This window comes from Salmo salar, chromosome ssa03 (assembly GCF_905237065.1).
Source record: "Salmo salar chromosome ssa03, Ssal_v3.1, whole genome shotgun sequence".
Taxonomy (NCBI): domain Eukaryota; kingdom Metazoa; phylum Chordata; class Actinopteri; order Salmoniformes; family Salmonidae; genus Salmo; species Salmo salar.
In genome coordinates this window covers 81,287,801-81,307,191 of record NC_059444.1, presented here as the reverse complement: position 1 = coordinate 81,307,191, position 19,391 = coordinate 81,287,801, and the positions used below count along the sequence as shown (strand labels likewise).

Sequence of the window (19,391 nt, the reverse complement as noted above, 5' to 3'; positions counted from 1 at the left end):
ATCTATGTGTTTGTCAGTGTATTGTTCTAGCTGGTGTTGAGGTTACTGTATCTATGTGTTTGTCAGTGTATTGTTCTAGCTGGTTTTGAGGTTACTGTATATTTGTGTTTGTCAGTGTATTGTTCTAGCTGGTTTTGAGGTTACTGTATCTATGTGTTTGTCAGTGTATTGTTCTAGCTGGTTTTGAGGTTACTGTATCTATGTGTTTGTCAGTGTATTGTTCTAGCTGGTTTTGAGGTTACTGTATCTATGTGTTTGTCAGTGTATTGTTCTAGCTGGTTTTGAGGTTACTGTATCTATGTGTTTGTCAGTGTATTGTTCTAGCTGGTTTTGAGGTTACTGTATCTATGTGTTTGTCAGTGTATTGTTCTAGCTGGTTTTGAGGTTACTGTATCTATGTGTTTGTCAGTGTATTGTTCTAGCTGGTGTTGAGGTTACTGTATCTATGTGTTTGTCAGTGTATTGTTCCACCTGGTTTTGAGGTTACTGTATCTATGTGTTTGTCAGTGTATTGTTCCACCTGGTGTTGAGGTTACTGTATCTATGTGTTTGTCAGTGTATTGTTCCACCTGGTTTTGAGGTTACTGTATCTATGTGTTTGTCAGTGTATTGTTCTACCTGGTTTTGAGGTTACTGTATCTATGTGTTTGTCAGTGTATTGTTCCACCTGGTTTTGAGGTTACTGTATCTATGTGTTTGTCAGTGTATTGTTCTAGCTGGTTTTGAGGTTACTGTATCTATGTGTTTGTCAGTGTATTGTTCTAGCTGGTTTTGAGGTTACTGTATCTATGTGTTTGTCAGTGTATTGTTCTAGCTGGTTTTGAGGTTACTGTATCTATGTGTTTGTCAGTGTATTGTTCTAGCTGGTTTTGAGGTTACTGTATCTATGTGTTTGTCAGTGTATTGTTCTAGCTGGTTTTGAGGTTACTGTATCTATGTGTTTGTCAGTGTATTGTTCTAGCTGGTTTTGAGGTTACTGTATCTATGTGTTTGTCAGTGTATTGTTCTAGCTGGTTTTGAGGTTACTGTATCTATGTGTTTGTCAGTGTATTGTTCTAGCTGGTTTTGAGGTTACTGTATCTATGTGTTTGTCAGTGTATTGTTCTAGCTGGTTTTGAGGTTACTGTATCTATGTGTTTGTCAGTGTATTGTTCTAGCTGGTTTTGAGGTTACTGTATCTATGTGTTTGTCAGTGTATTGTTCTAGCTGGTTTTGAGGTTACTGTATCTATGTGTTTGTCAGTGTATTGTTCTAGCTGGTTTTGAGGTTACTGTATCTATGTGTTTGTCAGTGTATTGTTCCACCTGGTTTTGAGGTTACTGTATCTATGTGTTTGTCAGTGTATTGTTCTAGCTGGTTTTGAGGTTACTGTATCTATGTGTTTGTCAGTGTATTGTTCTAGCTGGTTTTGAGGTTACTGTATCTATGTGTTTCTCAGTGTATTGTTCTAGCTGGTTTTGAGGTTACTGTATCTATGTGTTTGTCAGTGTATTGTTCTAGCTGGTTTTGAGGTTACTGTATCTATGTGTTTGTCAGTGTATTGTTCTAGCTGGTTTTGAGGTTACTGTATCTATGTGTTTGTCAGTGTTTTGTTCCACCTGGTTTTGAGGTTACTGTATCTATGTGTTTGTCAGTGTATTGTTCTAGCTGGTTTTGAGGTTACTGTATCTATGTGTTTGTCAGTGTATTGTTCTAGCTGGTTTTGAGGTTACTGTATCTATGTGTTTGTCAGTGTATTGTTCTAGCTGGTTTTGAGGTTACTGTATCTATGTGTTTCTCAGTGTATTGTTCTAGCTGGTTTTGAGGTTACTGTATCTATGTGTTTGTCAGTGTATTGTTCTACCTGGTTTTGAGGTTACTGTATCTATGTGTTTGTCAGTGTATTGTTCTAGCTGGTTTTGAGGTTACTGTATCTATGTGTTTGTCAGTGTATTGTTCTAGCTGGTTTTGAGGTTACTGTATCTATGTGTTTGTCAGTGTATTGTTCTAGCTGGTTTTGAGGTTACTGTATCTATGTGTTTGTCAGTGTATTGTTCCACCTGGTTTTGAGGTTACTGTATCTATGTGTTTGTCAGTGTATTGTTCTAGCTGGTTTTGAGGTTACTGTATCTTTGTGTTTGTCAGTGTATTGTTCCAGCTGGTTTTGAGGTTACTGTATCTATGTGTTTGTCAGTGTATTGTTCTAGCTGGTTTTGAGGTTACTGTATCTATGTGTTTGTCAGTGTATTGTTCTAGCTGGTTTTGAGGTTACTGTATCTATGTGTTTGTCAGTGTATTGTTCTAGCTGGTTTTGAGGTTACTGTATCTATGTGTTTGTCAGTGTATTGTTCTAGCTGGTTTTGAGGTTACTGTATCTATGTGTTTGTCAGTGTATTGTTCTAGCTGGTTTTGAGGTTACTGTATCTATGTGTTTGTCAGTGTATTGTTCCACCTGGTTTTGAGGTTACTGTATCTATGTGTTTGTCAGTGTATTGTTCTAGCTGGTTTTGAGGTTACTGTATCTATGTGTTTGTCAGTATTGTTCCAGCTGGTTTTGAGGTTACTGTATCTATGTGTTTGTCAGTGTATTGTTCTAGCTGGTTTTGAGGTTACTGTATCTATGTGTTTGTCAGTGTATTGTTCTAGCTGGTTTTGAGGTTACTGTATCTATGTGTTTGTCAGTGTATTGTTCCACCTGGTGTTGAGGTTACTGTATCTATGTGTTTGTCAGTGTATTGTTCTAGCTGGTTTTGAGGTTACTGTATCTATGTGTTTGTCAGTGTATTGTTCTAGCTGGTTTTGAGGTTACTGTATATTTGTGTTTGTCAGTGTATTGTTCTAGCTGGTTTTGAGGTTACTGTATATTTGTGTTTGTCAGTGTATTGTTCTAGCTGGTTTTGAGGTTACTGTATCTATGTGTTTGTCAGTGTATTGTTCTAGCTGGTTTTGAGGTTACTGTATCTATGTGTTTGTCAGTGTATTGTTCTAGCTGGTTTTGAGGTTACTGTATCTATGTGTTTGTCAGTGTATTGTTCTAGCTGGTTTTGAGGTTACTGTATCTATGTGTTTGTCAGTGTATTGTTCTAGCTGGTTTTGAGGTTACTGTATATTTGTGTTTGTCAGTGTATTGTTCCACCTGGTGTTGAGGTTACTGTATCTTTGTGTTTGTCAGTGTATTGTTCTAGCTGGTTTTGAGGTTACTGTATATTTGTGTTTGTCAGTGTATTGTTCTAGCTGGTTTTGAGGTTACTGTATCTATGTGTTTGTCAGTGTATTGTTCTAGCTGGTTTTGAGGTTACTGTATCTATGTGTTTGTCAGTGTATTGTTCCACCTGGTGTTGAGGTTACTGTATCTATGTGTTTGTCAGTGTATTGTTCTAGCTGGTTTTGAGGTTACTGTATCTATGTGTTTGTCAGTGTATTGTTCCACCTGGTTTTGAGGTTACTGTATCTATGTGTTTGTCAGTGTATTGTTCTAGCTGGTGTTGAGGTTACTGTATCTTTGTGTTTGTCAGTGTATTGTTCTAGCTGGTTTTGAGGTTACTGTATCTATGTGTTTGTCAGTGTATTGTTCTAGCTGGTGTTGAGGTTACTGTATCTATGTGTTTGTCAGTGTATTGTTCCACCTGGTTTTGAGGTTACTGTATCTATGTGTTTGTCAGTGTATTGTTCCACCTGGTTTTGAGGTTACTGTATCTATGTGTTTGTCAGTGTATTGTTCCACCTGGTTTTGAGGTTACTGTATCTATGTGTTTGTCAGTGTATTGTTCTACCTGGTTTTGAGGTTACTGTATCTATGTGTTTGTCAGTGTATTGTTCCACCTGGTTTTGAGGTTACTGTATCTATGTGTTTGTCAGTGTATTGTTCTAGCTGGTTTTGAGGTTACTGTATCTATGTGTTTGTCAGTGTATTGTTCTAGCTGGTTTTGAGGTTACTGTATCTATGTGTTTGTCAGTGTATTGTTCTAGCTGGTTTTGAGGTTACTGTATCTATGTGTTTGTCAGTGTATTGTTCTAGCTGGTTTTGAGGTTACTGTATCTATGTGTTTGTCAGTGTATTGTTCTAGCTGGTTTTGAGGTTACTGTATCTATGTGTTTGTCAGTGTATTGTTCTAGCTGGTTTTGAGGTTACTGTATCTATGTGTTTGTCAGTGTATTGTTCTAGCTGGTTTTGAGGTTACTGTATCTATGTGTTTGTCAGTGTATTGTTCCACCTGGTTTTGAGGTTACTGTATCTATGTGTTTGTCAGTGTATTGTTCTAGCTGGTTTTGAGGTTACTGTATCTTTGTGTTTGTCAGTGTATTGTTCCAGCTGGTTTTGAGGTTACTGTATCTATGTGTTTGTCAGTGTATTGTTCTAGCTGGTTTTGAGGTTACTGTATCTATGTGTTTGTCAGTGTATTGTTCTAGCTGGTTTTGAGGTTACTGTATCTATGTGTTTGTCAGTGTATTGTTCTAGCTGGTTTTGAGGTTACTGTATCTATGTGTTTGTCAGTGTATTGTTCTAGCTGGTTTTGAGGTTACTGTATCTATGTGTTTGTCAGTGTATTGTTCCACCTGGTTTTGAGGTTACTGTATCTATGTGTTTGTCAGTGTATTGTTCTAGCTGGTTTTGAGGTTACTGTATCTATGTGTTTGTCAGTGTATTGTTCTAGCTGGTTTTGAGGTTACTGTATCTATGTGTTTGTCAGTGTATTGTTCCACCTGGTTTTGAGGTTACTGTATCTATGTGTTTGTCAGTGTATTGTTCTAGCTGGTTTTGAGGTTACTGTATCTATGTGTTTGTCAGTGTATTGTTCCAGCTGGTTTTGAGGTTACTGTATCTATGTGTTTGTCAGTGTATTGTTCTAGCTGGTGTTGAGGTTACTGTATCTTTGTGTTTGTCAGTGTATTGTTCTAGCTGGTTTTGAGGTTACTGTATCTATGTGTTTGTCAGTGTATTGTTCTAGCTGGTTTTGAGGTTACTGTATCTATGTGTTTGTCAGTGTATTGTTCTAGCTGGTTTTGAGGTTACTGTATCTATGTGTTTGTCAGTGTATTGTTCCAGCTGGTTTTGAGGTTACTGTATCTATGTGTTTGTCAGTGTATTGTTCCACCTGGTTTTGAGGTTACTGTATCTATGTGTTTGTCAGTGTATTGTTCTAGCTGGTTTTGAGGTTACTGTATCTATGTGTTTGTCAGTGTATTGTTCTAGCTGGTTTTGAGGTTACTGTATCTATGTGTTTGTCAGTGTATTGTTCCAGCTGGTGTTGAGGTTACTGTATCTATGTGTTTGTCAGTGTATTGTTCTAGCTGGTTTTGAGGTTACTGTATCTATGTGTTTGTCAGTGTATTGTTCCACCTGGTTTTGAGGTTACTGTATCTGTGTTTGTCAGTGTATTGTTCTAGCTGGTTTTGAGGTTACTGTATCTATGTGTTTGTCAGTGTATTGTTCTAGCTGGTTTTGAGGTTACTGTATCTATGTGTTTGTCAGTGTATTGTTCTAGCTGGTGTTGAGGTTACTGTATATTTGTGTTTGTCAGTGTATTGTTCTAGCTGGTTTTGAGGTTACTGTATCTATGTGTTTGTCAGTGTATTGTTCTAGCTGGTGTTGAGGTTACTGTATCTATGTGTTTGTCAGTGTATTGTTCCACCTGGTGTTGAGGTTACTGTATCTATGTGTTTGTCAGTGTATTGTTCCACCTGGTTTTGAGGTTACTGTATCTATGTGTTTGTCAGTGTATTGTTCCACCTGGTTTTGAGGTTACTGTATCTATGTGTTTGTCAGTGTATTGTTCTAGCTGGTTTTGAGGTTACTGTATCTATGTGTTTGTCAGTGTATTGTTCCACCTGGTTTTGAGGTTACTGTATCTATGTGTTTGTCAGTGTATTGTTCTAGCTGGTTTTGAGGTTACTGTATCTATGTGTTTGTCAGTGTATTGTTCTAGCTGGTTTTGAGGTTACTGTATCTATGTGTTTGTCAGTGTATTGTTCTAGCTGGTTTTGAGGTTACTGTATCTATGTGTTTGTCAGTGTATTGTTCTAGCTGGTTTTGAGGTTACTGTATCTATGTGTTTGTCAGTGTATTGTTCTAGCTGGTTTTGAGGTTACTGTATCTATGTGTTTGTCAGTGTATTGTTCTAGCTGGTTTTGAGGTTACTGTATCTATGTGTTTGTCAGTGTATTGTTCTAGCTGGTGTTGAGGTTACTGTATCTATGTGTTTGTCAGTGTATTGTTCCACCTGGTTTTGAGGTTACTGTATCTATGTGTTTGTCAGTGTATTGTTCTAGCTGGTTTTGAGGTTACTGTATCTTTGTGTTTGTCAGTGTATTGTTCCACCTGGTGTTGAGGTTACTGTATCTATGTGTTTGTCAGTGTATTGTTCTAGCTGGTTTTGAGGTTACTGTATCTATGTGTTTGTCAGTGTATTGTTCTAGCTGGTTTTGAGGTTACTGTATCTATGTGTTTGTCAGTGTATTGTTCTAGCTGGTTTTGAGGTTACTGTATCTATGTGTTTGTCAGTGTATTGTTCTAGCTGGTTTTGAGGTTACTGTATCTATGTGTTTGTCAGTGTATTGTTCCACCTGGTTTTGAGGTTACTGTATCTATGTGTTTGTCAGTGTATTGTTCTACCTGGTTTTGAGGTTACTGTATCTATGTGTTTGTCAGTGTATTGTTCTAGCTGGTTTTGAGGTTACTGTATCTATGTGTTTGTCAGTGTATTGTTCCACCTGGTGTTGAGGTTACTGTATCTATGTGTTTGTCAGTGTATTGTTCTACCTGGTTTTGAGGTTACTGTATCTATGTGTTTGTCAGTGTATTGTTCTAGCTGGTTTTGAGGTTACTGTATCTATGTGTTTGTCAGTGTATTGTTCTAGCTGGTTTTGAGGTTACTGTATCTATGTGTTTGTCAGTGTATTGTTCTAGCTGGTGTTGAGGTTACTGTATCTATGTGTTTGTCAGTGTATTGTTCTAGCTGGTTTTGAGGTTACTGTATCTATGTGTTTGTCAGTGTATTGTTCTAGCTGGTTTTGAGGTTACTGTATCTATGTGTTTGTCAGTGTATTGTTCCAGCTGGTTTTGAGGTTACTGTATCTATGTGTTTGTCAGTGTATTGTTCCAGCTGGTTTTGAGGTTACTGTATCTATGTGTTTGTCAGTGTATTGTTCCAGCTGGTTTTGAGGTTACTGTATCTATGTGTTTGTCAGTGTATTGTTCTAGCTGGTTTTGAGGTTACTGTATCTATGTGTTTGTCAGTGTATTGTTCCAGCTGGTTTTGAGGTTACTGTATCTATGTGTTTGTCAGTGTATTGTTCTAGCTGGTTTTGAGGTTACTGTATCTATGTGTTTGTCAGTGTATTGTTCTAGCTGGTTTTGAGGTTACTGTATCTATGTGTTTGTCAGTGTATTGTTCTAGCTGGTTTTGAGGTTACTGTATCTATGTGTTTGTCAGTGTATTGTTCTAGCTGGTTTTGAGGTTACTGTATCTATGTGTTTGTCAGTGTATTGTTCCAGCTGGTTTTGAGGTTACTGTATCTATGTGTTTGTCAGTGTATTGTTCTAGCTGGTTTTGAGGTTACTGTATCTATGTGTTTGTCAGTGTATTGTTCTAGCTGGTTTTGAGGTTACTGTATCTATGTGTTTGTCAGTGTATTGTTCTAGCTGGTTTTGAGGTTACTGTATCTATGTGTTTGTCAGTGTATTGTTCTAGCTGGTTTTGAGGTTACTGTATCTATGTGTTTGTCAGTGTATTGTTCTAGCTGGTTTTGAGGTTACTGTATCTATGTGTTTGTCAGTGTATTGTTCTAGCTGGTTTTGAGGTTACTGTATCTATGTGTTTGTCAGTGTATTGTTCTAGCTGGTTTTGAGGTTACTGTATCTATGTGTTTGTCAGTGTATTGTTCTAGCTGGTTTTGAGGTTACTGTATCTATGTGTTTGTCAGTGTATTGTTCTAGCTGGTTTTGAGGTTACTGTATCTATGTGTTTGTCAGTGTATTGTTCTAGCTGGTTTTGAGGTTACTGTATCTATGTGTTTGTCAGTGTATTGTTCTAGCTGGTTTTGAGGTTACTGTATCTATGTGTTTGTCAGTGTATTGTTCCACCTGGTTTTGAGGTTACTGTATCTATGTGTTTGTCAGTGTATTGTTCTAGCTGGTTTTGAGGTTACTGTATCTATGTGTTTGTCAGTGTATTGTTCTAGCTGGTTTTGAGGTTACTGTATCTATGTGTTTGTCAGTGTATTGTTCTAGCTGGTTTTGAGGTTACTGTATCTATGTGTTTGTCAGTGTATTGTTCTAGCTGGTTTTGAGGTTACTGTATCTATGTGTTTGTCAGTGTATTGTTCTAGCTGGTTTTGAGGTTACTGTATCTATGTGTTTGTCAGTGTATTGTTCTAGCTGGTTTTGAGGTTACTGTATCTATGTGTTTGTCAGTGTATTGTTCTAGCTGGTGTTGAGGTTACTGTATCTATGTGTTTGTCAGTGTATTGTTCTAGCTGGTTTTGAGGTTACTGTATCTATGTGTTTGTCAGTGTATTGTTCTAGCTGGTTTTGAGGTTACTGTATCTATGTGTTTGTCAGTGTATTGTTCTAGCTGGTTTTGAGGTTACTGTATCTATGTGTTTGTCAGTGTATTGTTCTAGCTGGTGTTGAGGTTACTGTATCTATGTGTTTGTCAGTGTATTGTTCCACCTGGTTTTGAGGTTACTGTATCTATGTGTTTGTCAGTGTATTGTTCTAGCTGGTTTTGAGGTTACTGTATCTATGTGTTTGTCAGTGTATTGTTCTAGCTGGTTTTGAGGTTACTGTATCTATGTGTTTGTCAGTGTATTGTTCCAGCTGGTTTTGAGGTTACTGTATCTATGTGTTTGTCAGTGTATTGTTCTAGCTGGTTTTGAGGTTACTGTATCTATGTGTTTGTCAGTGTATTGTTCCACCTGGTTTTGAGGTTACTGTATCTATGTGTTTGTCAGTGTATTGTTCTAGCTGGTTTTGAGGTTACTGTATCTATGTGTTTGTCAGTGTATTGTTCTAGCTGGTTTTGAGGTTACTGTATCTATGTGTTTGTCAGTGTATTGTTCCACCTGGTTTGAGGTTACTGTATCTATGTGTTTGTCAGTGTATTGTTCTAGCTGGTTTTGAGGTTACTGTATCTATGTGTTTGTCAGTGTATTGTTCTAGCTGGTTTTGAGGTTACTGTATCTATGTGTTTGTCAGTGTATTGTTCTAGCTGGTTTTGAGGTTACTGTATCTATGTGTTTGTCAGTGTATTGTTCTAGCTGGTTTTGAGGTTACTGTATCTATGTGTTTGTCAGTGTATTGTTCTAGCTGGTTTTGAGGTTACTGTATCTATGTGTTTGTCAGTGTATTGTTCTAGCTGGTTTTGAGGTTACTGTATCTATGTGTTTGTCAGTGTATTGTTCTAGCTGGTTTTGAGGTTACTGTATCTATGTGTTTGTCAGTGTATTGTTCTAGCTGGTTTTGAGGTTACTGTATCTATGTGTTTGTCAGTGTATTGTTCTAGCTGGTTTTGAGGTTACTGTATCTATGTGTTTGTCAGTGTATTGTTCTAGCTGGTTTTGAGGTTACTGTATCTATGTGTTTGTCAGTGTATTGTTCCACCTGGTTTTGAGGTTACTGTATCTATGTGTTTGTCAGTGTATTGTTCTAGCTGGTTTTGAGGTTACTGTATCTATGTGTTTGTCAGTGTATTGTTCTAGCTGGTTTTGAGGTTACTGTGTCTATGTGTTTGTCAGTGTATTGTTCTAGCTGGTTTTGAGGTTACTGTATCTATGTGTTTGTCAGTGTATTGTTCTAGCTGGTTTTGAGGTTACTGTATCTATGTGTTTGTCAGTGTATTGTTCTAGCTGGTTTTGAGGTTACTGTATCTATGTGTTTGTCAGTGTATTGTTCTAGCTGGTTTTGAGGTTACTGTATCTATGTGTTTGTCAGTGTATTGTTCTAGCTGGTTTTGAGGTTACTGTATCTATGTGTTTGTCAGTGTATTGTTCTAGCTGGTTTTGAGGTTACTGTATCTATGTGTTTGTCAGTGTATTGTTCTAGCTGGTTTTGAGGTTACTGTATCTATGTGTTTGTCAGTGTATTGTTCTAGCTGGTTTTGAGGTTACTGTATCTATGTGTTTGTCAGTGTATTGTTCTAGCTGGTTTTGAGGTTACTGTATCTATGTGTTTCTCAGTGTATTGTTCTAGCTGGTTTTGAGGTTACTGTATCTATGTGTTTGTCAGTGTATTGTTCTAGCTGGTTTTGAGGTTACTGTATCTATGTGTTTGTCAGTGTATTGTTCTAGCTGGTTTTGAGGTTACTGTATCTATGTGTTTGTCAGTGTTTTGTTCCACCTGGTTTTGAGGTTACTGTATCTATGTGTTTGTCAGTGTATTGTTCTAGCTGGTTTTGAGGTTACTGTATCTATGTGTTTGTCAGTGTATTGTTCTAGCTGGTTTTGAGGTTACTGTATCTATGTGTTTGTCAGTGTATTGTTCCACCTGGTGTTGAGGTTACTGTATCTATGTGTTTGTCAGTGTATTGTTCTAGCTGGTTTTGAGGTTACTGTATCTTTGTGTTTGTCAGTGTATTGTTCCACCTGGTGTTGAGGTTACTGTATCTATGTGTTTGTCAGTGTATTGTTCTAGCTGGTTTTGAGGTTACTGTATCTATGTGTTTGTCAGTGTATTGTTCTAGCTGGTTTTGAGGTTACTGTATCTATGTGTTTGTCAGTGTATTGTTCTAGCTGGTGTTGAGGTTACTGTATCTATGTGTTTGTCAGTGTATTGTTCCACCTGGTGTTGAGGTTAATGTATCTATGTGTTTGTCAGTGTATTGTTCTAGCTGGTTTTGAGGTTACTGTATCTATGTGTTTGTCAGTGTATTGTTCCACCTGGTTTTGAGGTTACTGTATCTATGTGTTTGTCAGTGTATTGTTCTAGCTGGTTTTGAGGTTACTGTATCTATGTGTTTGTCAGTGTATTGTTCTAGCTGGTGTTGAGGTTACTGTATCTATGTGTTTGTCAGTGTATTGTTCCACCTGGTTTTGAGGTTACTGTATCTATGTGTTTGTCAGTGTATTGTTCCACCTGGTTTTGAGGTTACTGTATCTATGTGTTTGTCAGTGTATTGTTCTAGCTGGTTTTGAGGTTACTGTATCTATGTGTTTGTCAGTGTGTTGTTCTAGCTGGTTTTGAGGTTACTGTATCTATGTGTTTGTCAGTGTATTGTTCTAGCTGGTTTTGAGGTTACTGTATCTATGTGTTTGTCAGTGTATTGTTCTAGCTGGTTTTGAGGTTACTGTATCTATGTGTTTGTCAGTGTATTGTTCTAGCTGGTTTTGAGGTTACTGTATCTATGTGTTTGTCAGTGTATTGTTCTAGCTGGTGTTGAGGTTACTGTATCTATGTGTTTGTCAGTGTATTGTTCTAGCTGGTTTTGAGGTTACTGTATCTATGTGTTTGTCAGTGTATTGTTCTAGCTGGTTTTGAGGTTACTGTATCTATGTGTTTGTCAGTGTATTGTTCCAGCTGGTTTTGAGGTTACTGTATCTATGTGTTTGTCAGTGTATTGTTCCACCTGGTTTTGAGGTTACTGTATCTATGTGTTTGTCAGTGTATTGTTCCACCTGGTTTTGAGGTTACTGTATCTATGTGTTTGTCATTGTATTGTTCTAGCTGGTGTTGAGGTTACTGTATCTATGTGTTTGTCAGTGTATTGTTCCACCTGGTTTTGAGGTTACTGTATCTTTGTGTTTGTCAGTGTATTGTTCTAGCTGGTTTTGAGGTTACTGTATCTATGTGTTTGTCAGTGTATTGTTCTAGCTGGTTTTGAGGTTACTGTATCTATGTGTTTGTCAGTGTATTGTTCTAGCTGGTTTTGAGGTTACTGTATCTATGTGTTTCTCAGTGTATTGTTCTAGCTGGTTTTGAGGTTACTGTATCTATGTGTTTGTCAGTGTATTGTTCTAGCTGGTTTTGAGGTTACTGTATCTATGTGTTTGTCAGTGTTTTGTTCCACCTGGTTTTGAGGTTACTGTATCTATGTGTTTGTCAGTGTATTGTTCTAGCTGGTTTTGAGGTTACTGTATCTATGTGTTTGTCAGTGTATTGTTCTAGCTGGTTTTGAGGTTACTGTATCTATGTGTTTGTCAGTGTATTGTTCTAGCTGGTTTTGAGGTTACTGTATCTATGTGTTTGTCAGTGTATTGTTCCAGCTGGTTTTGAGGTTACTGTATCTATGTGTTTGTCAGTGTATTGTTCCAGCTGGTTTTGAGGTTACTGTATCTATGTGTTTGTCAGTGTATTGTTCTAGCTGGTTTTGAGGTTACTGTATCTATGTGTTTGTCAGTGTATTGTTCTAGCTGGTTTTGAGGTTACTGTATCTATGTGTTTCTCAGTGTATTGTTCTAGCTGGTTTTGAGGTTACTGTATCTATGTGTTTGTCAGTGTATTGTTCTAGCTGGTTTTGAGGTTACTGTATCTATGTGTTTGTCAGTGTATTGTTCCACCTGGTGTTGAGGTTACTGTATCTATGTGTTTGTCAGTGTATTGTTCCACCTGGTTTTGAGGTTACTGTATCTATGTGTTTGTCAGTGTATTGTTCCACCTGGTGTTGAGGTTACTGTATCTATGTGTTTGTCAGTGTATTGTTCCACCTGGTTTTGAGGTTACTGTATCTATGTGTTTGTCAGTGTATTGTTCTAGCTGGTTTTGAGGTTACTGTATCTATGTGTTTGTCAGTGTATTGTTCTAGCTGGTTTTGAGGTTACTGTATCTATGTGTTTGTCAGTGTATTGTTCTAGCTGGTTTTGAGGTTACTGTATCTATGTGTTTGTCAGTGTATTGTTCTAGCTGGTTTTGAGGTTACTGTATCTATGTGTTTGTCAGTGTATTGTTCCACCTGGTTTTGAGGTTACTGTATCTATGTGTTTGTCAGTGTATTGTTCTAGCTGGTTTTGAGGTTACTGTATCTATGTGTTTGTCAGTGTATTGTTCTAGCTGGTTTTGAGGTTACTGTATCTATGTGTTTGTCAGTGTATTGTTCCACCTGGTTTTGAGGTTACTGTATCTATGTGTTTGTCAGTGTATTGTTCTAGCTGGTGTTGAGGTTACTGTATCTATGTGTTTGTCAGTGTATTGTTCTAGCTGGTGTTGAGGTTACTGTATCTATGTGTTTGTCAGTGTATTGTTCTAGCTGGTTTTGAGGTTACTGTATCTATGTGTTTGTCAGTGTATTGTTCTAGCTGGTTTTGAGGTTACTGTATCTATGTGTTTGTCAGTGTATTGTTCTAGCTGGTTTTGAGGTTACTGTATCTTTGTGTTTGTCAGTGTATTGTTCTAGCTGGTTTTGAGGTTACTGTATCTTTGTGTTTGTCAGTGTATTGTTCTAGCTGGTTTTGAGGTTACTGTATCTATGTGTTTGTCAGTGTATTGTTCCACCTGGTTTTGAGGTTACTGTATCTATGTGTTTGTCAGTGTGTTGTTCTAGCTGGTGTTGAGGTTACTGTATCTTTGTGTTTGTCAGTGTATTGTTCTAGCTGGTTTTGAGGTTACTGTATCTATGTGTTTGTCAGTGTATTGTTCTAGCTGGTTTTGAGGTTACTGTATCTTTGTGTTTCTCAGTGTATTGTTCCAGCTGGTTTTGAGGTTACTGTATCTTTGTGTTTCTCAGTGCTCTGCCAAAAACCTGAAGAACATCTCAGAGCTGTTCTACTATGCCCAGAAGGCAGTGCTCCACCCTACAGGACCCCTGTACTGCCCAGAGGAGAAGGAGGTGAGCAGGGCAGAGGGAAAACTCTAGGTCCCTAGCTACCCTAACTATGTAGTCTGATCAGGAAATACTTTTCCTGGTCAGGTTACACAATCAAAATGTTTCCTAGCGCTACCATGGGTACACAGGCAACATCTACTTTTTAGCTCTCCAAAAATATCATATTTTACATATTTCAAATGTATACTTTGTGTTTTTTCAGATGAAGCCGTCTTGCATCAAGTCTCTAACTCGCATCTTCAAAGTGTCGGACCTGGACAACGATGGCATCCTCAACGACAAAGAACTCAACTTCTTCCAGGTAGGAGCCTCACTGTGGGAAAATAAACCTCGTGGGAACAACTTTCTTGGCGGTAGCTGCAGGCTTGTGTGCTTGATCTGGCTGAAGTGAAATAACCTGATTTACTTTGTTTTCCAATGGCAGTTTATTTTAGCTTGAGTGGAAGAGAGAGGGAGGGATAGGTTATTAGTGGGTTCACCGGTAGCCTGCAGACAGGTGGTTGATTTAGAAACCCTTTCAGAGCATCTTTTGTCCTCTAGTAAATGGTGAAAAGCTGTCTACATATCTGCTTGTGACTTCGTATATCCCAAACCACATTACATTAGTAGCTGTGTCAGACATGTTGGAATAGACTGGTTCTTGCCCATTTTGGTCTCACCAGGCGTCTGTTCAGGTGATGTGTGTTGAGTGATTTATTGTTGAAGCACTTGGATGCAGCATTGTGCCGTCGTGTGTAGGCTTTCATTCTTCGCTCTAGTTCTGTGTGGGTATAGTAGTTCTGTGTGGGTATAGTAGTTCTGTGTGGGTATAGTAGTTCTGTGTGGGTATAGTAGTTCTGTGTGGGTATAGTAGTTCTGTGTGGGTATAGTAGTTCTGTGTGGGTGACACATGGTGTGTTGTGTGTCTGGTAGAGGACGTGTTTCAACATGCCCCTGGCGCCCCAGGCCTTGGAGGATGTCAAGAACGTGGTGAGGAAGAACATGACGGACGGAGTCGAGGACAACGGACTCACGCTCAAAGGTGAGACTGACCACACTGTAGGCCTTCCCTTCTTCTTTCATTCACTTACTCTATTCTCTCTCTCCATCTCTCATTCAATCTCTCTCTATTCTCTCTCCATCTCTCTCATTCAATCTCTCTCTATTCTCTCTCCATCTCTCTCATTCAATCTCTCTCTATTCTCTCTCCATCTCTCTCATTCAATCTCTCTCTATTCTCTCTCCATCTCTCTCATTCAATCTCTCTCTATTCTCTCTCCATCTCTCTCATTCAATCTCTCTCTATTCTCTCTCCATCTCGCTCATTCAATCTCTATTCTCTGCCCACTCTCCCTTGTACTCTCTTCTGTAACCTTCACTAAAGGTCATGCATGAATAATATATTTAAAAACCCTTTACCAGTGTACTGTGTCCATCTCTAACGTTGTGTCTGGGTGTATCTCTGACGTGTGTCCATTCTTCACCCTGATTGGCCACTAGGGTTCTTGTTCCTGCACACGCTTTTCATCCAGAGGGGTCGTCACGAGACCACCTGGACGGTGCTGCGGAGGTTCGGGTACGACGACGACTTGGAGCTTCACCAGGAGTACCTGTTCCCCCTGTGAGTGGACACTTGAACCCCCCTGGACCAGGGTCGTGTACATTACAGCACATCGTAGTAAACCGCTTTACAGTGGAAAACAAAAACGACATGTTCTGGACAGGTGTAGATAGTAATAACTTTCACTCTGTGTTTGAGCGCTTTCTTCCATTTCGCGCCTACAGAACACAACCCTGCCGTACGTATGGGCAACTCTTACCTCTGGGCAGAAAGAGGGAAATATACACCTGTTTTATGTAAGGCTGGACGAGCATAACAAGGACGCTCTGGCCCCAATTGAGTTTGTCAATAGCAGATAAAGGACATCTGCTCTGCAGGCTTCCACTTTCTTTCCACTGTGTCAAAGATGTTAAGGTTGAAACCTACTGACCCATCAGGCTGTCTGTGGGTGCATCTTACACTACTTGTTATGACTTGCAAGTAGCACTAGGTCTTTCCCAGGGTGAGCCTTCTGAACAATGCCAGTTTAGCCATAGCACTTTTAATGAGATTAATCCGGAATGTTCTCTTGTCCGTGCCAGGCTAAAAATACCTGCTGACTGCACCACCGAGCTCAACCACAACGCGTACCTCTTCCTCCAGAGTGTCTTTGACAAGCACGACAAAGTAAGTCTTGGATGACATAACTCCTCCTACTGTTGTGTTACCTTCTGCCTCACACAGACAAACATTCCCAGGTTTTCCCAAAGTCCCAGTTGGAAGTTTCCCGGAATCAGGAGGGAATATGCAGGGAGGGAATCCTCCAACCGGCTTTTGGGAAAGTTACCGGAATATTGCAACCATACACAAAGCTATCATATTTTTAGAACAGTGGTCCTAACCCTTTGTGTGTGTGTGTGTGTGTGTGTGTGTGTGTGTGTGTGTGTGTGTGTGTGTGTGTGTTTCAGGACAGAGACTGTGCCTTGTCTCCAGACGAAGTAAAGGACCTGTTCAAAGTGTTTCCCTACATGCCCTGGGGTCCCGACGTCAACAACACAGTGTGTACCAACGACCAGGGCTGGATCACCTACCAGGGTTACCTGTCACAGTGGACGTGAGTTAGGCCAGCATACCTGGACTACACTACCTGTTACCTCTGTCTAACTTGAATGATTTGGTAATGCAGTTATACAGCGCTTTGCTGAAACTCAAACTTCTTCACTTTCATATGCTACTGTAGATGTGTACCAAAGCCTCCCACAGACAGACACACACTAACAGGCTTTCAATTTCTGATTGGCCAGGTTAACGACGTACCTGGATGTGCAGCGCTGCTTGGAGTACCTGGGCTACCTTGGCTACTCAATCATCTGTGAGCAGGAGTCCCAGGCAGCAGCCATCACAGGTAATGTGAGCGTGCGTGACTAGGTTTATATGCTTATTATGTATTGGTGTTAATTATTGTTGATTACATCTATGGTCACTAGAGTTATGTGTGTGTGTGTGTGTGTGTGTGCGTTTGCGCGCACATGCATCTGTATTTCTCGTGCCCTCTTCCTGACCCGTCTCTCCTCCCTCAGTGACCCGTAACAAGCGCATCGACCTGCAGAAGAAGCAGACGCAGCGCAGCGTGTTCCGCTGCAACATTCTGGGAGCCAGGGGGAGTGGCAAGACCAGCTTCCTGCAGGCCTTCCTGGGTCGCAACCTGCTGGTGAGTCCCTGGAGCTACCGGACAACTGGGATGTATTTGTTATGGCACACCCCAGCAAAATGTTTTGCAATGCAACAAATATGTATTTTTTTCTTATTGGACAAATTCAGGTAGTCCCTCCCTGTTTCATTCAGTTTTTTTCCTAATTTTGGTGCCTAATGAACATGATCCTGGCTTTTCCATCGAAGGCTCACTGCTACCTGCTAAGCACACATTTCTGTTTCATAGCTACTCTGAAGTAGCCAGGGAGACACGGGCAGTCTGTTACTGTGTTACCAACTCCTTGAAGACATATTTTGCTATCTATTATTATTATTATTATTATTATTATTACTATACAAACTTAACTATTTAGCAGTGAGGAATAAAAGGTACTGTTGTATCAATATGGAGTGGTGAATGTGTGTTTTTCTGTGTTAACAGAAACAGCGGAAGATCAGAGAAGACCATAAATCGTTTTACTCCATCAACACCACGTATGTCTACGGCCAGGAGAAGTACTTACTGGTGAGGCTGTGCATCTCTCTCCTTGTATCATGCTTTCTGCCCGGTAACCAGATTAAAACCCCGGGAGATGCATTGTAATACAGTTGTATAATCTATAATACTGTGTTTTATGTGTTTCCAGCTGTCTAGCAGTAAATCATGAGTGTTTTCCCCTCGTATGTTTTGGAAACTAATATGTTCAGTGCTACACAGTGAATGTTAATCACCTGTCGAGTTACATACTATAGAACAAGACTGGTCCAGAGAGAGGCCTTTCTGCTGAAACGTTGACATTGAACAGTCTCAACTATTTCCCTCTTCACCCCTCTCTCCTCTTCTCCCCGCTTCGCTCTCCTCTTTTGTCTCCCTGTAGCTTCATGAGGTGATGCCAGACTTTGACTTCCTCTCAGAGGAGGACCTGGCGTGTGACGTGGTCTGTCTGGTGTATGACGTCAACAACCCGCGCTCCTTTGAGTACTGTGCCAAGGTCTACAAGGTGTGTACAGTACCTCACTGACAAACTGTATCAAATCCATCAGTCCTTAGTTTATTCCTGGGCCTGTATTCACCACATGTCTATAGTAGGATGACTGATCTTAGACCAGGTCTCTCCCCCGTCCATATAATCCTCTTCGTTATGATCTAAAAGGCAAAACTGATCCTAGATCAGCACTCCGCTTGAGATGCTTTGTGAATATGGGCCCTGATCCTTGAGTCACTACACTGGAATAGAGGGACTTCTCAGCTTTCAGCTTTTCACCTTCTGCAACTGTTTACCAAAATGTTATGATATCAGCAATCCTTATCTCGTCTTGTTCTTATAACTAACCTCTGAACTTGAACCTTTTGACCTATGACAGCAATACTTCATGGACAGCAAGACGCCGTGCATGATGATCGCCTCCAAGTCGGACCTGCACGAGGCGCGCCAGCACTACAGCCTGACCCCGCTGGACTTCTGCCGCAAGAACAAGCTGCACCCGCCCCAACCCTGGACCTGCAACACGGTGGATGCCCCCAACAAAGACCTCTACACCAAACTCACCACCATGGCCATGTACCCGTGAGTATAGTCCCCTCAAAGACCATAGTGGTCCTAATCCCATCCTCTGACTTCTGTCACCCCGTCGTCTTTTCCTCCAGCCAGCCCTCTGTGACCTCGTTACGTCCTGTATGATGTCTTCAGACACCCCTGGTGACCCCAGCCCCCCATGTCCTCCATGTCTCTCTCTAGTCCTACATTAAGATGCTTCTTCCTGACAGGGGGAGATATTTTAGGTGCTGTTTTATTTCAGTTCCTTAGCGTTGGCCACTGTCCGTGTGTTGTGGTACGGTAAGTTTAACTGTAAAATAATGACTAGGCCATTTGAAGTCCCAAAACGAAGGTACTCCACTGAAAATCCTTTGGCCTTGAAGGAAGTCTCCCCAGTCAGCTGTACTGAATGGGTGTTATTGACTTGTTGACAGTCTTAGCCATTCATTCTCTATGAGAGGTAGAGTTAGTCTTAGTACTTCATTTAAGAGATTAGCCATTGGATTAGATTAATGTCTATTTAATTGAGCCTTAAATCTCAGCTTTACGGGGAAGAACTCCAGTTATCTAATGTTAAAAGCATTGGTTTTCCCAAGGCATAGAGAGCTAAGAATCCAGGCCCTCGCTCTTCAAATGACTGGACTCTAGGATGGAAATCCTTTGACAGAAATAATCAGCAGGTTCTGCTCTATACACTACAGTACTTCACCTGTTTCAGACATCTCTCTTGATCGTGAACAGAGTTGTTTAAGTAGTTAGGACACTACTATTATTCTGCGTTCATTGGGTATTTGGTATGGACTGTTTCAGTAGCGTCTCCGGCTGCAGATAGATTGTAGGTCAGAGTGACTCATGCTGTATAACCCAGGCCAACAGGAAGATTATAATGGTTTACTTCCATGTGTTTTT

General features: G+C 39.9%; 1 protein-coding gene across 3 annotated transcripts in view; it reads left to right on the top strand.

Moving 5' to 3' along the window:
- LOC106601792 (mitochondrial Rho GTPase 1-A) overlaps positions 1 to 19,391 on the top strand; it is a 55,552-nt gene that overhangs the window by 20,565 nt on the left and 15,596 nt on the right. For all 3 annotated transcript variants that reach the window (XM_045715592.1, XM_045715590.1, XM_045715591.1), the window contains exons 7-17: positions 13,635 to 13,736; positions 13,936 to 14,034; positions 14,646 to 14,754; positions 15,213 to 15,333; positions 15,855 to 15,939; positions 16,221 to 16,366; positions 16,557 to 16,657; positions 16,833 to 16,963; positions 17,387 to 17,470; positions 17,823 to 17,945; positions 18,310 to 18,512. In XM_045715592.1, coding sequence (XP_045571548.1) covers positions 13,635 to 13,736; positions 13,936 to 14,034; positions 14,646 to 14,754; positions 15,213 to 15,333; positions 15,855 to 15,939; positions 16,221 to 16,366; positions 16,557 to 16,657; positions 16,833 to 16,963; positions 17,387 to 17,470; positions 17,823 to 17,945; positions 18,310 to 18,512 — 1,304 coding nt within the window. The remainder of the gene's footprint in view (positions 1 to 13,634; positions 13,737 to 13,935; positions 14,035 to 14,645; positions 14,755 to 15,212; positions 15,334 to 15,854; positions 15,940 to 16,220; positions 16,367 to 16,556; positions 16,658 to 16,832; positions 16,964 to 17,386; positions 17,471 to 17,822; positions 17,946 to 18,309; positions 18,513 to 19,391) is intronic.